This window comes from Mobula hypostoma, chromosome 10 (genome assembly GCF_963921235.1).
Source record: "Mobula hypostoma chromosome 10, sMobHyp1.1, whole genome shotgun sequence".
Lineage (NCBI taxonomy): Eukaryota > Metazoa > Chordata > Chondrichthyes > Myliobatiformes > Myliobatidae > Mobula > Mobula hypostoma.
The window spans coordinates 114,340,737-114,358,390 of record NC_086106.1 but is presented as its reverse complement, the minus strand read 5'-3'; the positions used below and the strand labels follow the sequence as shown (position 1 = coordinate 114,358,390).

Genomic DNA, 17,654 nt, shown 5'->3' with positions numbered 1-17,654 from the left:
CATCCATTTCAAGATTCAACATGTTGTAAGAGATGCTGTTCTGTTCTGTTCTGTGGTTATTTGAGTTGCTGTTGCCTTCCTGCCAGCCTGAAGCAGTCTGGGCATTCTTGTGTGGCCTCTCTCATTACTTTATACTTTATTGTCACCAAACAATTGATACTAGAACGTACAATCATCACAACGATATTTGATTCTGCGCTTCCCACTCCCTGGAGTACAAATCGATAGTAAATAATAAGTATAAATTATAAACCATAAATAGAGAATAGAAAAAAGAAAGTAAGGTAGTGCGAAAAAAAACCAAGAGGCAGGTCTGGATATTTGGAGAGAAAAGTGTTTTCACCCACAGAACTGCTGCTCACTGGATTTTTTTTTTGTTTTTCACACCATTCTCTGTCAACTGCAGATACATGAAAATCCTAGGAGATCAGCAGTTTCTGAGATATTCAAACAGCCTCGTCTGACACCAACAATCATTCTGCAGTCAGTCACTTAGATCACATTTTTTCCCCATTCTGATGTTTAGTCCGAACAAAATCTGAACCTCTTGACCATGTCCGCATGCTTGTATGTGGGTGTACAAATGTACCTAATAAAGTGGCCACTGAGTGTGCATCCAAGCCCATCTGTTTTGTAACTTAATTTTTCAATATATTGAAATCTAGAAGGCAGAAGAAATATATTCTCATAAGATAGTTTCATTCTAAATTTATTTGTATATACTTCAGAGATCCAAATGATATTTAATTAAAACAATATCCAAAGATAACACTGGAGTAAACATAACAACACTGCCATTAACAACAATCATCCAATATGATATCCATGCAGATAAAAATATTCAAAGTTATACAGCATGCAACAATTCATGGCAATGGCTATCCTTCAGACTGAAAGACTAGCAAGCTTTGGTTCTTTCCCTATTGAGCAAAATCACACCAAAGTACATGTCATGTCATGTACAAAGCTCTGATGTGGTGTGGCTAGCAGTGCTTCCAAAAGAAAACTAACAAATGTAATTTCATCCAGCTTCTTGCCCTGAGACTAGTTGCTAAGATTTTGCTCAGATGTCTGTGTTTCAGTGTAGCTTATCGAGTAGCATGTCCACCTTCTACATTTTCATTTCAAACTCAAAGAAATTGTGTAACCTCAGTTCATATAAATCTTTGGAATACCCTTAACTTTCTAACCAATGTAATCATTGTAATTCTGAAAAGGTCTGATACACTTACAGACATTCATCATTACTACATGGCAGACAGAGTCACAGTGCCAGCTTCAGAAATTGATTAGTTTTTATTGTAAAGCCATGAAGATCAGATGTTGATCTATAAAATCCTAAAGGGATTGGACAGGCTAGATGCAGGAAGATTGTTCCCGATGTTGGGGAAGTCCAGAACAAGGGGTCACAGTTTGAGGATAAAGGGGAAGCCTTTTAGGACCGAGATGAGGAAAAACTTCTTCACACAGCGAGTGGTGAATCTGTGGAATTCTCTGCCACAGGAAACTGTTGAGGCCAGTTCATTGGCTATGTTTAAGAGGGAGTTAGATATGGCCCTTGTGGCTACAGGGGTCAGGGGGTATGGAGGGAAGGCTGGGGCGGGGTTCTGAGTTGGAGGATCAGCCATGATCATAATAAATGGCGGTGCAGGCTCGAGGGGCTGAATGGCCTACTCCTGCACCTATTTTCTATAAAGGGTGTGGGATCCAGTCACCTACATTACTGCCCAGGTGCAGACGAATTAAAGATCCAGTTGCTTAAGTTTCCACACTTAGACCAGAGATATCACCACAAGGAAGGCAGGGCAGCAGCTAAAACCACAGGGCATCCCTGTGAACTCTGGCAATGACCTTGGTCTTTTGTGAAAAGACATACTGTTGGAGGAATCTTGTGGGTTAGGCAGCAGTTTGTTTTTTTTAGCTCTGGATTCCAGTATCTGCAATCTCTGTGTATTGTAACCTTGTGTTTCTTTTGTTGTTTGTTTGTCCATTCAGTGAATGAAATGCAGCGAATCCTCATTAAAATGTCCAATTTACAAATAAGGGTGGGAGAGATTACATTCTGAATCAAACATGCAGAGGCATATTGCACCTAAACTTCTACCAATCTTTCAGTCAGCACATGCCAAAATGGCCTGCAAATGAAGTAACATTGTTCAGAACATTAAAAACAGTACAAAACAAGAAAAAAAAACATTAGCAATAATGCTCATGAACCAAGCACGCTGTATCCCTTTAAACTTCTCTTAACGTAGGGATATTACATGTTGCACCCACCAACCTCTCATTTAATCCCATTCGGACTCCAACATGTTTAAGAAAATGGAATGACAGATTTCTAAGCTTCTGTGTTTTGATAAAGGGAATGCTGTGCAGTTCTCAGTGATGAAGATAAATAAAAATCAGCACAGAGCACTCATGCCAAGCATAAGTTTCTAGCCTACACAGGGATGGTATAAACTCTGGACATTCACATGAATTTGTCTTTCATATGGGACAAATGCAACATCAATGAGCAGCATAGGAAGGAGCTGCACATGGCTGGCTTAAAAGATTGAAAATACTGGGGCACGCCATAAACATCTGAATTTTCATACTCCTTCCCCCCGTGACCAATTGACCACTTTCAGATGTTAAACAGACACTTGAACCTCCAACATGATAAGCAAGATATACACCATAAGTCTAAGTTGAGTAACATGCACTTAAGTTGAGATCTCTGCTTTTGTTTTTAGTAACATCTTGCTGTGGTCCTTTCCTGTGCCATGTAACCAATACTTTGAAGCCATCTGGCTCAGTGTTGGCTTCTTCTGGCATTGTCCATTTTGTACAGGAAGCCTCAAATCGATGTCAGTCCCAGTAATTTCCTCTGCTAGGCATTCTGAGGGCTTTACCAGTCTGCCTTCTTCTAAATGAAAGGCACCGTACTTATTTGCTTGAATTTCTGGCTGAAAAGTTTTCTGAGTATGAAAAGTGGGGACACTGAATTTCTAAACAAAGCCTTCAAGGGTTCTGGTTATTTGACCATTTGTTACTTCACCCATGGAGACTAAACCGTCCTTGTATTTTATCCGAATGACATGCTAACACTCAGGAATGGGGCTTCAAGATAAGACAATGCATTCTTCCATTCCAGGTCCCAGACTCCAGCTATAAATTGCCTTGGAAAAATCAAACTGGGGTTCTGCTTCTTACTAACACTAAAGTCTAGACCAGAAACGACTAGGGCACCTGTCACTGGGATTATACTGGAAACACCATTCACTTTTCCGCACTCAATTCCTTCCAGACGTCATAAAGAACCTTCAGGATGTGCTCAGATTCAGTATTTCGCCCAATGTTTTGTTACTCAGGTAGGACTTCGGAAACAAAATTTAATGGCAAGGTCCATAAAGGGTGACCAGTGGTCCGCTTCCATTTTTTACCAGTCTATTCTCGAGGCTTATTCGGGTATGTTAATTCCAGAAGAGTCTTCCTGTGATTGGCATCAGTGACACCAGCTTCTCGTAAATCATTATCAGTGATGCCACTACACCAAAAAAGAGACCATAGTGTTATTGCTTTTCAGTAGTAAACATGCATATATTTAGTAAAGTTAAAACCATTACTGCAAACACATTCCTAAAACAATTTCATAGATTAAATCTTGCAAACATCATGACCCATAGCTTTACAAATCCATCTATCTGATTGGCTAAGCCTGGTCTGAAGAGACAGGGTATGAATGAAATCATTCTCATGATAGTAAGTGCTCAGAGAGGGACGTAGCTGCTTAGAGTTATAGTGGGGCCAGGGGAACAGACGAGGGAATTGAGAAAGATCTGGAATTTTGTGCACTAAATATACCCAATGGGCCAATTATTTGTGACTGCATTTTGATCCCACCATGGATTCTGTGTCAGGACTCTTTAGGCAGCAGAAAAGAATATTCTTTCAGCGATGAGGAGAACTTCTGCGTCAGACTACAAGTGTGTTCCAATTTCAGCATGGAAAGCTGGCGGGTGGGGATTGCAAACAAGCAGCTACAGTCCTGCTGGAAGACACCGCCGTCCTAATTTCCAGGTTAATAACGAGGTTGAAGAGAACCTGTGTTGGTCTCATCCCAATCTGTGCTTAATTATGGGCAGTTCCACCCTGTAGGACTGAGCTGAAAATGTTTGGTTCATAAGGCATCTTGAGATGCCTCTTAATCCACCAGTGTGTGCTAAAATGCACAGGGAAAAACTCCACCATTAAGATTGACATTCTACTCACCCTTCTTTTTGGTAGCGGCAGTGCAATAAATAAAAGGCTACAACTTGTGCAAATACTTTACACAAACACCCAGCAGAAACCACTGGGTTTGATGTATTTTCACTATAATTACCTCCAGAATTCCAAGTTATCCCATCCATTCTCAATCAGGCCAATTTCATATTTCTCCAAGCCCAAGTGCTTCAGAAACTCCGAGATAATGCTTGTACTATTACGGTTCTCAGAAGTCTAAAAGAGACAGCAAAAGATCTGTATGTTTTTGGATAGAGAATTATAAGTTCTTAAATATAACTGCCTTTTTAGCACCTAAACCCTAATGACTGTTTTTGGTTTATGCCTACAGTAATAATGCTGAGATGTTCTGATGCTCTATATGGCCATACTCCACATGATTAATTAATTTTAGTCACTAGCTGGTGAATTTTGGTCAGACAGAAAACTCTCTAAGTATATAGAGAACAATTTGCATTCATATAGTAACTGTCTCAACCTTGTAAAGTCTCAGTTAAATACAGCAACAGAGAACAACTGAATTGTGGTCACTATTGTACAGAAAGCATAAATGCCAATTTGTACATAAACAGTATGTGATAAAGACCAAATAGTTTATATATATATTTATTTAGAGATATAGTGCAGAACAGGAGCTGCTGCTCAGCAAACTACCGAGCTGCGCTGCTTAGAAAACCTCCTATTAAACTCTAGCCTTATCACAGGACAATTTACAAGGACCAATTAATCTATGGACTATGGAAGGAAAGCGGAGCACCCGGAAGAAATCCACGTGCACACGGGAAGAGCGTACTAACTTTCTCAAAGAGGTCACCGGAATTGAACTCAGAAATCCGATGCTCTGAGCGTTGTGCCAACTGTGACACTGCCATGGCACCCCATCTAGTGAAGTGAGTTAAAAGGTAAATGGAATGTCGGATATTAAGAATTCACTATTTCTTTCTGATATTAGTTGACTTGATTTTCTGCATCTCCCACCTGAGATTACAGCAGGGACTGTAATGTCTAAGTTTAATGTCTCTGATGACTGACAGGCTCACAAAGCAGCACTTCCTCAGTGATCCATATTTCCGTCATTTGATTCAGAAAAGTAATATTACAAATCACTAAACATTCATTAAATCACTAAACACATCATTACTGTATGTAAAGAATGATTAACATTTCAAACAATTTGTGCAACACACACACACACACACACATATTCAGAATTAGGTTTATTCTCACTGCCATTTATCATGAAGTTCATTGTTTTGTGGCAGCAGTACAGTGCAAGACATAAAAGATATAATGGTGAGGTATACACACATATTTCTCTCTCTCTCTCTCTCTCACACACACACACACACACACACACACATTATCACATCATGTGGTGAACAGGGTTGATCAATCTGTAGAACCAGCCTTACCCCAGCACCACTGACATAATTTTCCAATTCCACCTCATTTTACATCTCCCACAATGAGTTGATCAGCAACTTCAGAGGGAAAGTTATGAGTGAACTATATATGGGTCAAATAGCCAAGGTATATCAGTGAATGGGTTATTGCAACAATCTGGAAGTTCAATGATCCCTGTTACTAATTCTAATTGTAAACTGTAGATTTATTTCATTAAGTTTAAATTCCACAATTGCCACAGTAAAGTCTGCAAGTCATTTGTCCTGGGCTTTGAATTAATCCAACAATTTGTTGACCTACCTACTACACTATATCCCACTACAATATTTGACTCTTTTCTAATTTGGTGCTGATCAAAATTCTATACATTTCATTCAAATTGTACTAAATACAGTATATCTGTGCACAAGATATTTGGAGAGCTGGATTTTCATTTACATTTATGTTATTAATAAGTCCATGGCTGAAACTTAAATATGATCATTCAGTCAATAATATCAAAATAATTAATTCCTCCTACCCCATACTCCATTGTCCGGCTCTTGACTGGCAGTGGTGGAGGCATGTTCAGATGATCCATCCGAGCAGTCCGAGGCTGAATCTCTGGGGCTTTGTTTCTCGCGGGCAGCCGGGGACTTTTGGCAGGACGTTCACGAACGGGAACGAGTAGCTCGCCCCTGTTGGACGGCCGGTCCTTATCGCTCAGTGATTTGGCTATGTGGCCGACAGGTGGAGGTTGGTCTTCTAACCTCCTCTCGTTGATCTTGTCTCTGACCTCGCTGATCAAGGAAGCTTGAGCCCCACTCTTTGCCGCCACCTGAGGCCTGGTCCTTGTGCCCATGGTGCGAGCTTTGAATTCAAGATGGTCCCGAGCTGGGTACTTGAGCCGCTCTTGGCTGCCTTTGGCCGGTGAAGTCTGGGATGATTTAACCCATACATCGTCTGTACTGGCATAAAGTGGATTGTTCTGCATTTCAACTTCCAGCATTTTGTGGTACATGTGCTGGCTTTGATCATAAGTGCTTTCATGTTCAGAGGATCCACCTTCATTGTTTAGGTGTCGGAGTGAGTAGTCCTTTGGCTTCTCCATTGGTGTTGGAGGAAGAGGGTGTGTCTTATTCCTAGGGATAGGTTTCGACACCGGATTCCCTGGGTTTTCTTGACCACCTGTTCCAGACTGGTAAGAGAGTCCTTCAAGTACAAAATAGGCCGGGTTGTTGAAACTGTTTGAATGAGGGTCGTCATCGGCAGTGCTATTAGGTTTCAACCTGAAAACAAAGCATTAGCAGTTATGGTCCAGGTGAGGAAGCTCAAATTCCAAGAAGTATAGTTATCATTTATCGTTTTTCAAGATCAGTTTGAGTAAGAGACAGACTATTTATAACCATTAAATGTATTTCAAATTGGGTCCTGTACCTCATACTCAGTGATTCAGGAACAGCTTCCTCCCCTCTGCCATCTGATTCCTGAATGGACATTGAAGCTTTGGACACTACCTCACTTTTACCACAGTATTTCTGTTTTTGCACATTTTTAAAAATCTATTCAAAATATGTAATTGATTTACTCATTTATTTATATTGTGTTTTATTTTATTTATTTATTTTTTTCTCTCTCTGCATTGAACTGCTGGTACTAAGTTAACAAATTTCACGTCACATGCCGGTGATAATAAACCTGATTCTGACTGATATTTAGTCAATGTCAGCGGAAAGTTCTCCTGCATACAAATCCCAAACTATAGAACATAGACCAGTACACCACAGTACAGGGCTTTTGGTCTATAATGTTGTGCTGACCTTTTAACCTGCTCTAAGATCAATCTAACCCTTCCCACCCACTTAGCCCTCCATTTTTCTATCATTTATGTACCTATCTAAGTCTCTTAGAGAACGCAATATATCTACTTCAACCAGCGTACTTGGCAGCACTTTCCAACCACCCACCACTCTGTGTAAAAATCAGACACCTATTGTTTAGAAACTATTATCTGCAAATCTAAATACTGTATAAATAAATAATCCTCTCTTATTGCTTCATAAATTCATTTTGCTTTTATGCATGATGTCACAGGATGTGGTCTTTCCTAACCAGTTCAGTATGTTTCCTCACCCTTCATTGCCCATAAGGGTCTATGCAGATAAAAACAGCAGATTTCTAAAGGACAGGAAAGAAACGGGATTTGGTTTTCAATGGCTATCCAACAGTTTGATGGATAGTTATGAGGTGTTAAAATTTATTTAATTAATGGAGTTTAAGTTCCCTAGATCCAGTGGAGAGCTTTAAATTCATGTTCTGTAACTAATAGCTCAACTGGCAAATTCATAGGTGTGGCATATAAAGATTCTTCAACCAAGACTCTGCTTCAATATCACAATGGTAAGAAAAATTGGCTCCAAATTTAATTACATTCAATAAATGTTAGACTGAAAACAGAGCATTCCTTTTAGGATTATTTGAAGACAATGTGTTTGTTCTGTGTTTCTCTTCCCTTTGTATGCATTTTCTTCTCTCCTGTGTTGAGCCTAGGGATAAACACCAGGCACTTAGTATGGGCATTTCACCTCACTGAATGTTTCTTTTTCAAATGGTATTTTCATTTCACATATGACCACAGGCCACCCAGCATCTCTGGATCATATCAGGTTAGACTGTGTTGAAAATGACTGTTTACTTTGCTCCATCAATATTTGCTCTCAGAACCACAGTAACATTTTCATTTTCCCCTGACTATGAAAGCAGTATGGTTGAGAGAGATAAAGTCACAGAACATTACAGCACAGAAACAAGGCCAACAGCAAAAACTGTTATTCTGCCTCATCCCCTCTACGTGCACCTGGACTACGGCCCTCTATAACCTTCCCATCCATGTACCTATCCAAAACTCTCTCAAGTGTTGCAATTGAACCGTATCCACCACGTCCACTGGCAGCTCCTTCCACACTTGCACCACTCTCTGAGTGAAGAAGTTTCTCCCTCAGATTCCCCTTAAATATTTCATTTTTCACTCTAAATCTATGACCTGAGTTTTCACCCAAACTCAGTGGAAAAATACCTGCTTGCGCTTACCCTATCTATACCCCTCACAATTCTGTATACCTCTACCAAATTTCTCCTTATTATTCTATGTCACTTGAAATAAAATCCTGACTAATTCAACCTTCCCCGAAAACTCAGGTCCTCATTCCTGGCAGCATCCTTGTAAATGGTATCTACACGCATTCAATCTTATTAATATTTTTCCTGTCAGCAGGTGACCAGAACTACACATAATACTCTAAATTTGGCTTCACCATCTTATACAACTTCAACATAGCACCACAGCTCCTGTATTCAGTACTCTGATTTATGAAGGCCAATGTGCCAACAATTCTCTTTACGACCCTATCCACCTGTGACGTCACTTTCGAGGAATTATGGATTTGCATTCCCAGATCCCATTTTTTATTGCACTCCTCAGAGCCTTACTGTTCACCGCAGAAGTACTTCCCTAGTTTGTCTTCCCAAAGTGCAACACATCATACTTTTCTGCATTAAATTCCATCTGCCATTTTTTAGCCCTTTTTTCCAGCTGATCCTGAGCTCATCGCAAGCTTTGATAGCCTTCCTTGCTCTCACTATGTTCCCAGTCTTGGTGTCATCTTCAAATTGGCTGATCCAGTTTACCACATTATCACCCAAATCAATAATATAGTTAACAAATAATAATGGTCCAGCACTGATTCCTGCAGCACACCTTATGTAACAGGTTTCCAACCAGAGGACAACCATTGACTACCACTCTCCAGCTTCTGCTAAGCCAATGTTGAATCTAATTTACTACTTCATCCTGAATTCCAAGTGATTGAACCTGCTGGAGCAGCTTTCCTATGGGACTTTGTCAAAGGTCTTGCTAAATCCATGAAGACAACATCCATTGCCTTTCCTTCATCAACTTTCCTGGAAACCGCCTCAAAAGAGCTATAAGATTGTTAGTCACCATCGACCACACACAAAGCATACTGACTATCCCTTATCAGGCCTGATCTAACTACCTACATCCACTGTCATTTTGAATACCTTCCGATAATTTATCAGGGTCACCACCTATTATTTCCTGCCTTATTTTTTGAGGCTTCCTTGAACAACAGAGCAGTGTTAGTTATCCTCCACCCACTGTGACTAAGATTGTTTTAAATACCTCAGTCAGGGCCTCTACAATTTCAGCACTAACTTCCCACAAGGTCCAAGGGATCACGTTGCCCGGCCCTGGGGACTTATCCACCCTAATTTGCCTCAGGAGAGCAATTACCACCTCTTCTGTAATCTGGTTATAGTCCACAACCTTACTACAGTTTTGCCTCAGTACTACAAACTCAGTGCTCATCTCACGAGCAGGTACAGATGCATAAAATCCAATTAAAACCTCCTCCATCTCATTCAGCTCCATGCATAGATGACCATGCTGAACTTCAAGTGGACCAGTTTTGTCCCTTGCTATTCTTTTGCTCTTAATGTACCTGTAGAAACCCTCAGAACTCTCCTTTTCTTTGTTTGCCAGAGCAACCTCGTTCCAGCTTTTAGCCCTCCTGACTTTTTCCTTATGTATTCATTTGCATTTCTTATACTCAAGTACCTCAATTGTTCCTTGCTGCCTATAACTACTATGCATTTCCTACTTTTTCTTAACTTGGGCCTCAATATCTCTTAAAAATCAATGTTCCTAAAAATAGTTAGCCTTGCCTTTTATTCTAACAGGAAGGTACAAACTCTGTACATTCCTGTTTGAATAAAAGGCAAGGTTAGTAAGTTTACAGTACAGCAAACTTGTTAACATTGTCTATGGCACAGTAGTGTAATGGTTAGCACAATGCTTTATAACACTGCCAGCTGTAAGATTGGGGTTCAATTCCCACCACTGTCTGTAAGGAGTTTCTACATTCTCTCCTTAACTGTGTGCATTTCCTCCTGGTTCTCAGCTTTCCTCCCACATTCCAAAGATGTGTAGGTTAGGGTTAATAAGATGTGGACAAACTGTGTTGGTGCCAGAAACAGAGCCACACTTGCAGGCTGTGCCCAAAAATGCCCCCAACATAAGCGACACATTTCACTGTATGCTTCGATGTTTTGATGTCAATGTGATGAATAAATCAAACCTTTATCTTTTTCTGTACTCTCATTTGCTACCAAATATTCAGTAACTTTGTGCTGTGAACTCATGTCTTACCATGGGACTTACTATTGCACAAATTGCACAAACATTCAATATTCTGAGAGATAATATAAAAGAGATGAGAAGACAACAGGTTTCATTTCAGTGCAGCCTCTGATGTGGTGGTCACTGTACCTTGGCTGAAGGGTCTCTTCACTTCCCTTCCCTTTGCTTCCCGGGGCAGCCATCCCATAATCATCAGGAGAATTGGAAAACATCGCACTGACGTCTTCAGAGAAGGCTGAGTTCTGGCCGGATTTTTTACTACTGCTTCTGTGAAATTCCAACAATGAACAAAAGCCATGAAACTTCTCATTCAAAACTGGACCACTTGTTACAAAAATCAAGACCACTTCTCACTCGGGATTCATTTTGTCTTAAGCATATTTTACGCTCAAAAGAAATATTACTTCTGAATTGAATTATTGGAATTCAAGGTATTTAATTCCATGACAAGAATCTATAGTCTTTGTGAGTTGGTAGTTCTTTGGGCTCCAGCATTAGATTCTTGGTTGGATCGGTGTGATAATATCTTTAGAAGTGCCAATGCTCTTGATATTACATCTCAGACGTACAGCAGTAACTGACACATAGGAAAGGAAGAATAAGCAGTTATGACCCATGTTCCTAATCCTAGAATAAAACGTGCACTTGAGAACATTGGGCAAGATCAGAATCTGTCTTTGTCGCTGTTGGCCTTGTTGCCTAGGAGCTTGCAAATTCTCAGCATCTGGATATCATTTGAAGAAAAGATGTGTTATTTTATGTGCGGAAGACACAAGAGTGTTGATACCAACTGGGAAATCATGCCTAAAACAAATCACCAGCTTCTGAATATGTGAATAGAGAATTATATGATATTTTTTCCATTATAGGGATGGTTACTTTTCAGATCATATTGACTTTGCACCAGACCTCTGCAAGATTTTTCTAATGACCCTGGTTTGAAAGAATGAACTGTACTTCTTTCCTTTTTGCCTTCCTCCCTCCAGTACTTCCTTTAAACAGCTGAGCCTACGGAAGTGTACAATGCGCAACAGAGAGGCTCATAATACTGAATCTGATTCTACTCATCCTCAGCTCTGTTCTATTAATCCACTACCACTGCATCTGCCATTGGTACCTGGTTAAACTATGGCCCGGTTTTGAGGTGCTTATGATTGCTTTCAAACCTCTCCATAGTCCCTACCTCCCTTGTCTTTAATCTCGCTCAGGCCTCTATCCAGCTAAGATATCTGTGCCCATGAGCACCGTTGCCCTTAGTTGTTGCAGCACTGTGAGCCAAACCCTCAGTTGCCAAGGGTATAGGCTCTGAAAGTCTCACTGCACTGCTTCTTGCTTCCAGTTTCCTGTTAGCCTTTCGGCCCATAAATCTGTGTCCAACGTGTCCTTACCTTACCTTACCTTAGAAATTACCTCAGGTTACCCATAGCCCTCTACTTTTCTGAGCATGTACCGGTCCAGGAGTCTCTTAAAAGATCCTATTGCATCCGCCTCCACCACTGTCACCAGCAGCCCATTCCACGCACTCACCACTCTCTGCGTAAAAACTTACCCCTGACATCTCCTCTGTACCTACTTCTAAGCATCTTAAAACCGTGCCCTCTCGTGCTAGCCATTCCAGCCCTGGGAAAAAGCCTCTGACTATCCACACGATCAATGCCTCTCATCATTTTATACACCTGTTCTTCAACATCTTTCTTAAATTTACCTTTCTGACTAATCTCTGGTTATCTACTCTAATATCACCTTATATGGCAATTTTCTTTTTATATATTACATTCTTCCATACTAGAGATATTATTTACATAAATGAAACACACACAAAATGCTGAAGGATTTCACCAGGTCAGACAGCATCTATGGAGAAGAATAAAGAGTTGATGTTTTGGGCTAAGACCCTTCGTCAGTATATGCCTCAGCCCAAAACTTCAGCTCTTTATTCCTCTTCATAGATGTTGCTGGACCTGCTGAGTTCATCTAACATTTTGTGAGTGTTATTTTGGATTTTCAGCATCTGTAGAATCTTTTGTGTTTATAGACAAAAGTTAATGTTGTTTATAAATTGCCCAATAAGCTTCTACAAACGGCATACACAGAATGCTGGAGGAAATCAGTAGGCCGGGTAGCATCTATGGAAAAGAGGAAAGAGTCAACATTTCGGGCCGAGACCCTTCATCAGGAATGGGATCGTGAGTCCTGATGAAGGGTCTTGGACTGAAAAGTCAACTGTACTTATTTATTGCTTTTTTTTTGGATGTATCATGTCAGTGAGGTTGACCAGATGGACCCTATAACAATGGTCTAACAAGTCATCAACTATTTTCCTTTCTCTATAGACCAGAGGTTCCCAAATTTTTAATGCCATGGACCAATACCATTAAGCAGGGTGTCCATAGACCTCGGGTTAGAAACCCCTGCTACAGATGCTGCCTGATGTAATGAAGATTCCAGCATCTTCTACTTGTATTTCAGATTTTGCTTCTGAATCATTTGTTGAAATTTGTCATTATTAGCTTGTTCTAAATAATACAGCAATAATGTATTTCACTCCTGACAAGCAATGCTACGGAAGTGAGTAGAATTAAATTTTGGAAACAGAATAAGTACACAGTCATGTCTCTGTCACAAATTTAACACATGTCTGGGGACAAAATTCTCCATCTTTCAATACCCAACTCACTGAAATATTAATCACTCCATTTTTAAAGCAAACAACCTTGATTTTCTTTTCCAGTATGTTATATGTTTTCTTCGGAACTCTGGAGTTTGGAAGTTTTCTTTCTAATTCAGGAACTGTGAGTCTGTTTCCACATTTCATATGTCAAAACATCTTCCAGAACAGCAAGTCTCCAGCTGACATAACTCTAAAACCGATCATCAACAAACTTGCAGATGCTGCAAATTGTCCACTTATGCAAAACTTCAAAGGTGTCATGTCTAGTTGATAATAGAGTAAAAAAAACAATCATAGAACGTAGAACACTACAGCACCATGCAGACCCTTCAGGTCATAATGTTGTGCTGACCTTTTAACCTACTCTAAGATCAATCCAACTCTTCCCTCTCACATAGCCCTCCATTTTTCTTTCATCCATGCTTCTACCTAAAATGCCCTAATGTACCTGCCTCTGTCAGGGTGTTCCACACACTCTCCACTCCCTATGTAAAAATCTAACTTCTGACACCCCTACCTCTATGCTTTCCTCTCATCACCATAAAATTATGTGCCTACACATTAGCTATTTCTGCCTGGGATAAAGTCTGTGACTATCCACTCAATTTATGCCTCTTGTCATCTTATCACCTCTATCGTCATCTTTTATCCTCCACAGAGAAAAGCCCTAGCTTGCTCAACCTGTCCTCATAAGATGTGCTCCTTAGTCTAGGCAGCATCCTGGGAAATCTCATTTGCACCCTCTCTAAAGCTGCCACATCCTTCCTATAATGAGGCAACCAGAACTGAACACAATATTCCAAATGTGGTCTAATATTGAATTACCTGTGCTTATAAATAAGTAAAAATTTATAAAAGAGATTTTTATAAATTGATTGTAGGTCCTCACCTGAGGCATTGTGATCAATTCTTGACATTTTAGGAAAGCTATAAAAACTCTGGAAGGCAGTAAAGGGTTTACAAAATCAATACAAAATTTAGAAGATTGAGGGGGAAACGTATAAAATTCTAAAGGGATTGGACAGGCTAGAAGCAGGAAGATTATTCCCGATGTTGGGGAAGTCCAGAATGAGGGGTCACAGTTTGAGGATAAAGGGGAAGCCTTTTAGGACTGAGATGAGGAAAAACTTCTTCACACAGAGAGTGGTGAATCTGTGGAATTCTCTGCCACAGGAAACAGTTGAGGCCAGTTCATTGGCTATACTTAAGAGGGAGTTAGATATGGCCCTTGTGGCTAAAGGGATCAGGGGGTATGGAGAGAAAGCAGGTACAGGGTTCTGAGTTGGATGATCAGCCATGATCATACTGAATGACAGTGCAGGCTCGAGGGGCTGAATGGCCTACTCCTGCACCTATGTTCTATGTTTCTATGTTACCAGAGATGAGAACTTTAGCTCATAGGGCCATTTAGAAAGCTAGAATTGTTTCCCTTGGAATGGAGAGGATATTTAAAATAAATTACAACTGGGTAAAACAACTATTCCCCGTGGTACTGCCCAGCAATGTGGGGTCATGCTTACGAAATCATTGACATAAGAACTAATGAAGAGATGTGAATCTTTCCCAGCCAGATAGTTGCCTGGATCTGGAATGTTTCACTTGAAAAAACTGCTGGAAGCTGGTTCCAAAATTAATGCTATAGGGAATTGAATGTACGATGAAGAATAAAGGATTTGCAGGGCTGTAGGCAAAAATGGGAATGTATGAATAACAAAGAGTCTGCTGGAAGAACTCAGCATATCGAACAATATCTTCAGTGAGAATAGAATTGTCAACACTTTTGTTTAAGAACTGCATCAGGACTGAAATTGGAGAGGCAAGCTGGCTAGTACGAAGAAGGGAAGAGGGAAAGGGGAGTGTTGAGACAGTCTTGAGCGTTGAGATGATGTAGGAGTACACTGAAGTGCAGTAGTGCAGTTTCAAAGAGACAGCACAGGTATAATGGACTAAATGCACTGTCGGTACGCAGAATTTTATGATGCTCAGAGTCATATTACCTTACTTTGTGAATAGTTGCAAAGGAAGGGAAAAGTTCTGGAGCGCCAATTTTAAAATGCGAGCAGAGCCTTTTGGGACTTGTCTGCGCAGTGGGATATTGCTTGGGTTAATAGTAACTAATGTTAATTTGCAAGGGCCAATAAAAAGAAGGGTTTGAGCAGAGCAGCCATTGTTGCAGGGGTTATTGAGCAAGTGGACAGTGTTAGAGTGGTCAGGCTTTGGCTCAACAGGCTTGGGCAAGAACAGGCATAGGCTAGAACTTGTTTGAGAAGTTACAAGGCACAACAAGTGTAGGCGGGATTGTAGGTTAGGCAGTGGAATGCTCCTCCTGTGGGATGTGTGATCACAGGGTACCTAACGGTTTCCCAGATGACTACATTTGCAGGAAGCACACCCAATGCCAGCTCCCAACTGAAAAGGAAAAGGAACTGGAGCTGGATTCACTCAGAACCATCTAGGTAGCTGAAAACTTCACTGATGAGTCTTTTGCTCAGGCGGTCACATCCAGATAGTAGCTGGGTGACCAGCAGGAGAGGTAAGGGGAGTAAAAAGTCAATGCAGGGCTGCCCTGTAGCCATCCCCCTCAGCAATAGGTGTGCCCCTGTGGATATTGCTGGGGGTGGGTGATTACCTCACCAGGGCACAGCAACAGCAGCCAGGCCAGTGGAACTGTGGCCAACTCTGAGGCTCAGCAGGGAAGAGTAAAGTCAATCAGAGCAATCAGATGTACGACAGTTCGGAGGACTGAAAATGAAAGGTGTGTTGTCTCCCAGGTGCTAGGGTTTGGGATGTTTCAGAGCAGATGCAGAAAGGTGGGTGAGAAGCCAGAGGTTGTAGTGTACAATGATACCAATGAGATAGGTAGAAAGGGGTAAAAGATCCTGCACAGTGAATATAGTGAGTTAGGGAAAAAAAGCTGAAGAACATGACCTCCAAGGTAGCAAACTCTGGATTAGTCCCAGTGCTATGTGCTAGACAGGGCAGGAAAAGATGATGATACAGGTGAATGAGTGGGTGAGGAAGTGGTGCAGGGGGCAAGGTTTCAGATTAAGAGTCACGGAGTGATAGAAAAATACAGCACATAAACAATCCCTTCAGCCCATCTAGTCTATACCGAACATTTAAACTGCCCACTCCTATCGACCTGCACTCGAGCCATAGCCCACCATACCCGTACTGTCTGTGTACCTGTCCAAACTTTTCTTAAATGTTGAAATTGACTTGTATGCGCCATTTGTGCTTGCAGCTTGTTCCCAGCTCTCATGACCTCTGTAAGAAGTTTCCCCTCATGTGCCCCTTAAACATTTCACCTTTCAACTTTAACCCATGACCGCTGCTTGTAGTCCCATCCAATCTCAGTGGGAAAAAGCCTGCTTGCATTTACCCTAACTTTGTATACTTTTGTATATAATATTGTATCCTTCTGTCAAATCTGCCTTCAATCTTTTATGTTCCAAGAAAAGATCCCAATGATCCTTCTCTTCTAGGGATAGTATGACCTGTGCAAAAAGGATGGGTTACACACGAACCTGATGGGAATCGACATCCCTGTGGGCAGGTTTGCCCAAGCTGCTAGGGATGGTTTAAATTAAATTGGCAGGGGATGGAAACTGGAGTGATAGGGCTGAGGACGGTATACAACTAGATACAGTGTGTAGTGAGACTGCAAGAATGGACAGGCAGATGATAGGGCAAAATTGCAGTCAATGGGATGAGGTGAAGTGTTAACTGGAGACCAAAATCAAAAAGGGTGATGAATACAGGACTGAAGGTGTTATAATTGAATGTACCTGGCATACAGAATTAGGTATAGATTGGCAGGTATGATGTTGTGGCACCACTGAAACATGGCTAAAAGAAGATCATAGTTGGGTGATTAATATCCAAGCTTGCTCCTTGTATTGAAAGCACTGACAAATAGGCAGAAGGGATAGGGCAGCTCTGTTGGTAAAAAAATTAAATCAAATGTTTAAAAAGAGGTGGCATGGGATCAAAGTATGTAGAAACTTTTGGGTATAATTAAGAAACTGCAAGGGTAAAAAGACTCTAATGGGAGTTATAAACAGGCCTCCAAACAGAAGCCAGGATGTGGGATATAAGTTTCAATGGGAAATAGAA

At 40.8% G+C, this 17,654-nt stretch overlaps 1 protein-coding gene across 4 annotated transcripts in view; it reads right to left on the bottom strand.

Annotated features, from left to right (window-relative positions):
• Nucleotides 1-676: 676 nt before the first annotated feature.
• Nucleotides 677-17,654, bottom strand: part of LOC134353128 (phosphatidylinositol 3,4,5-trisphosphate 5-phosphatase 2-like) — a 211,326-nt gene continuing 194,348 nt past the window's right edge. For all 4 annotated transcript variants that reach the window (XM_063061064.1, XM_063061068.1, XM_063061066.1 and 1 more), the window contains 4 exons: nt 10,997-11,134; nt 6,191-6,938; nt 4,367-4,482; nt 677-3,529 (listed from right to left, as the gene is read on the bottom strand). In XM_063061064.1, coding sequence (XP_062917134.1) covers nt 3,430-3,529; nt 4,367-4,482; nt 6,191-6,938; nt 10,997-11,134 — 1,102 coding nt within the window. In that variant the 3' untranslated portion in view covers nt 677-3,429. The remainder of the gene's footprint in view (nt 3,530-4,366; nt 4,483-6,190; nt 6,939-10,996; nt 11,135-17,654) is intronic.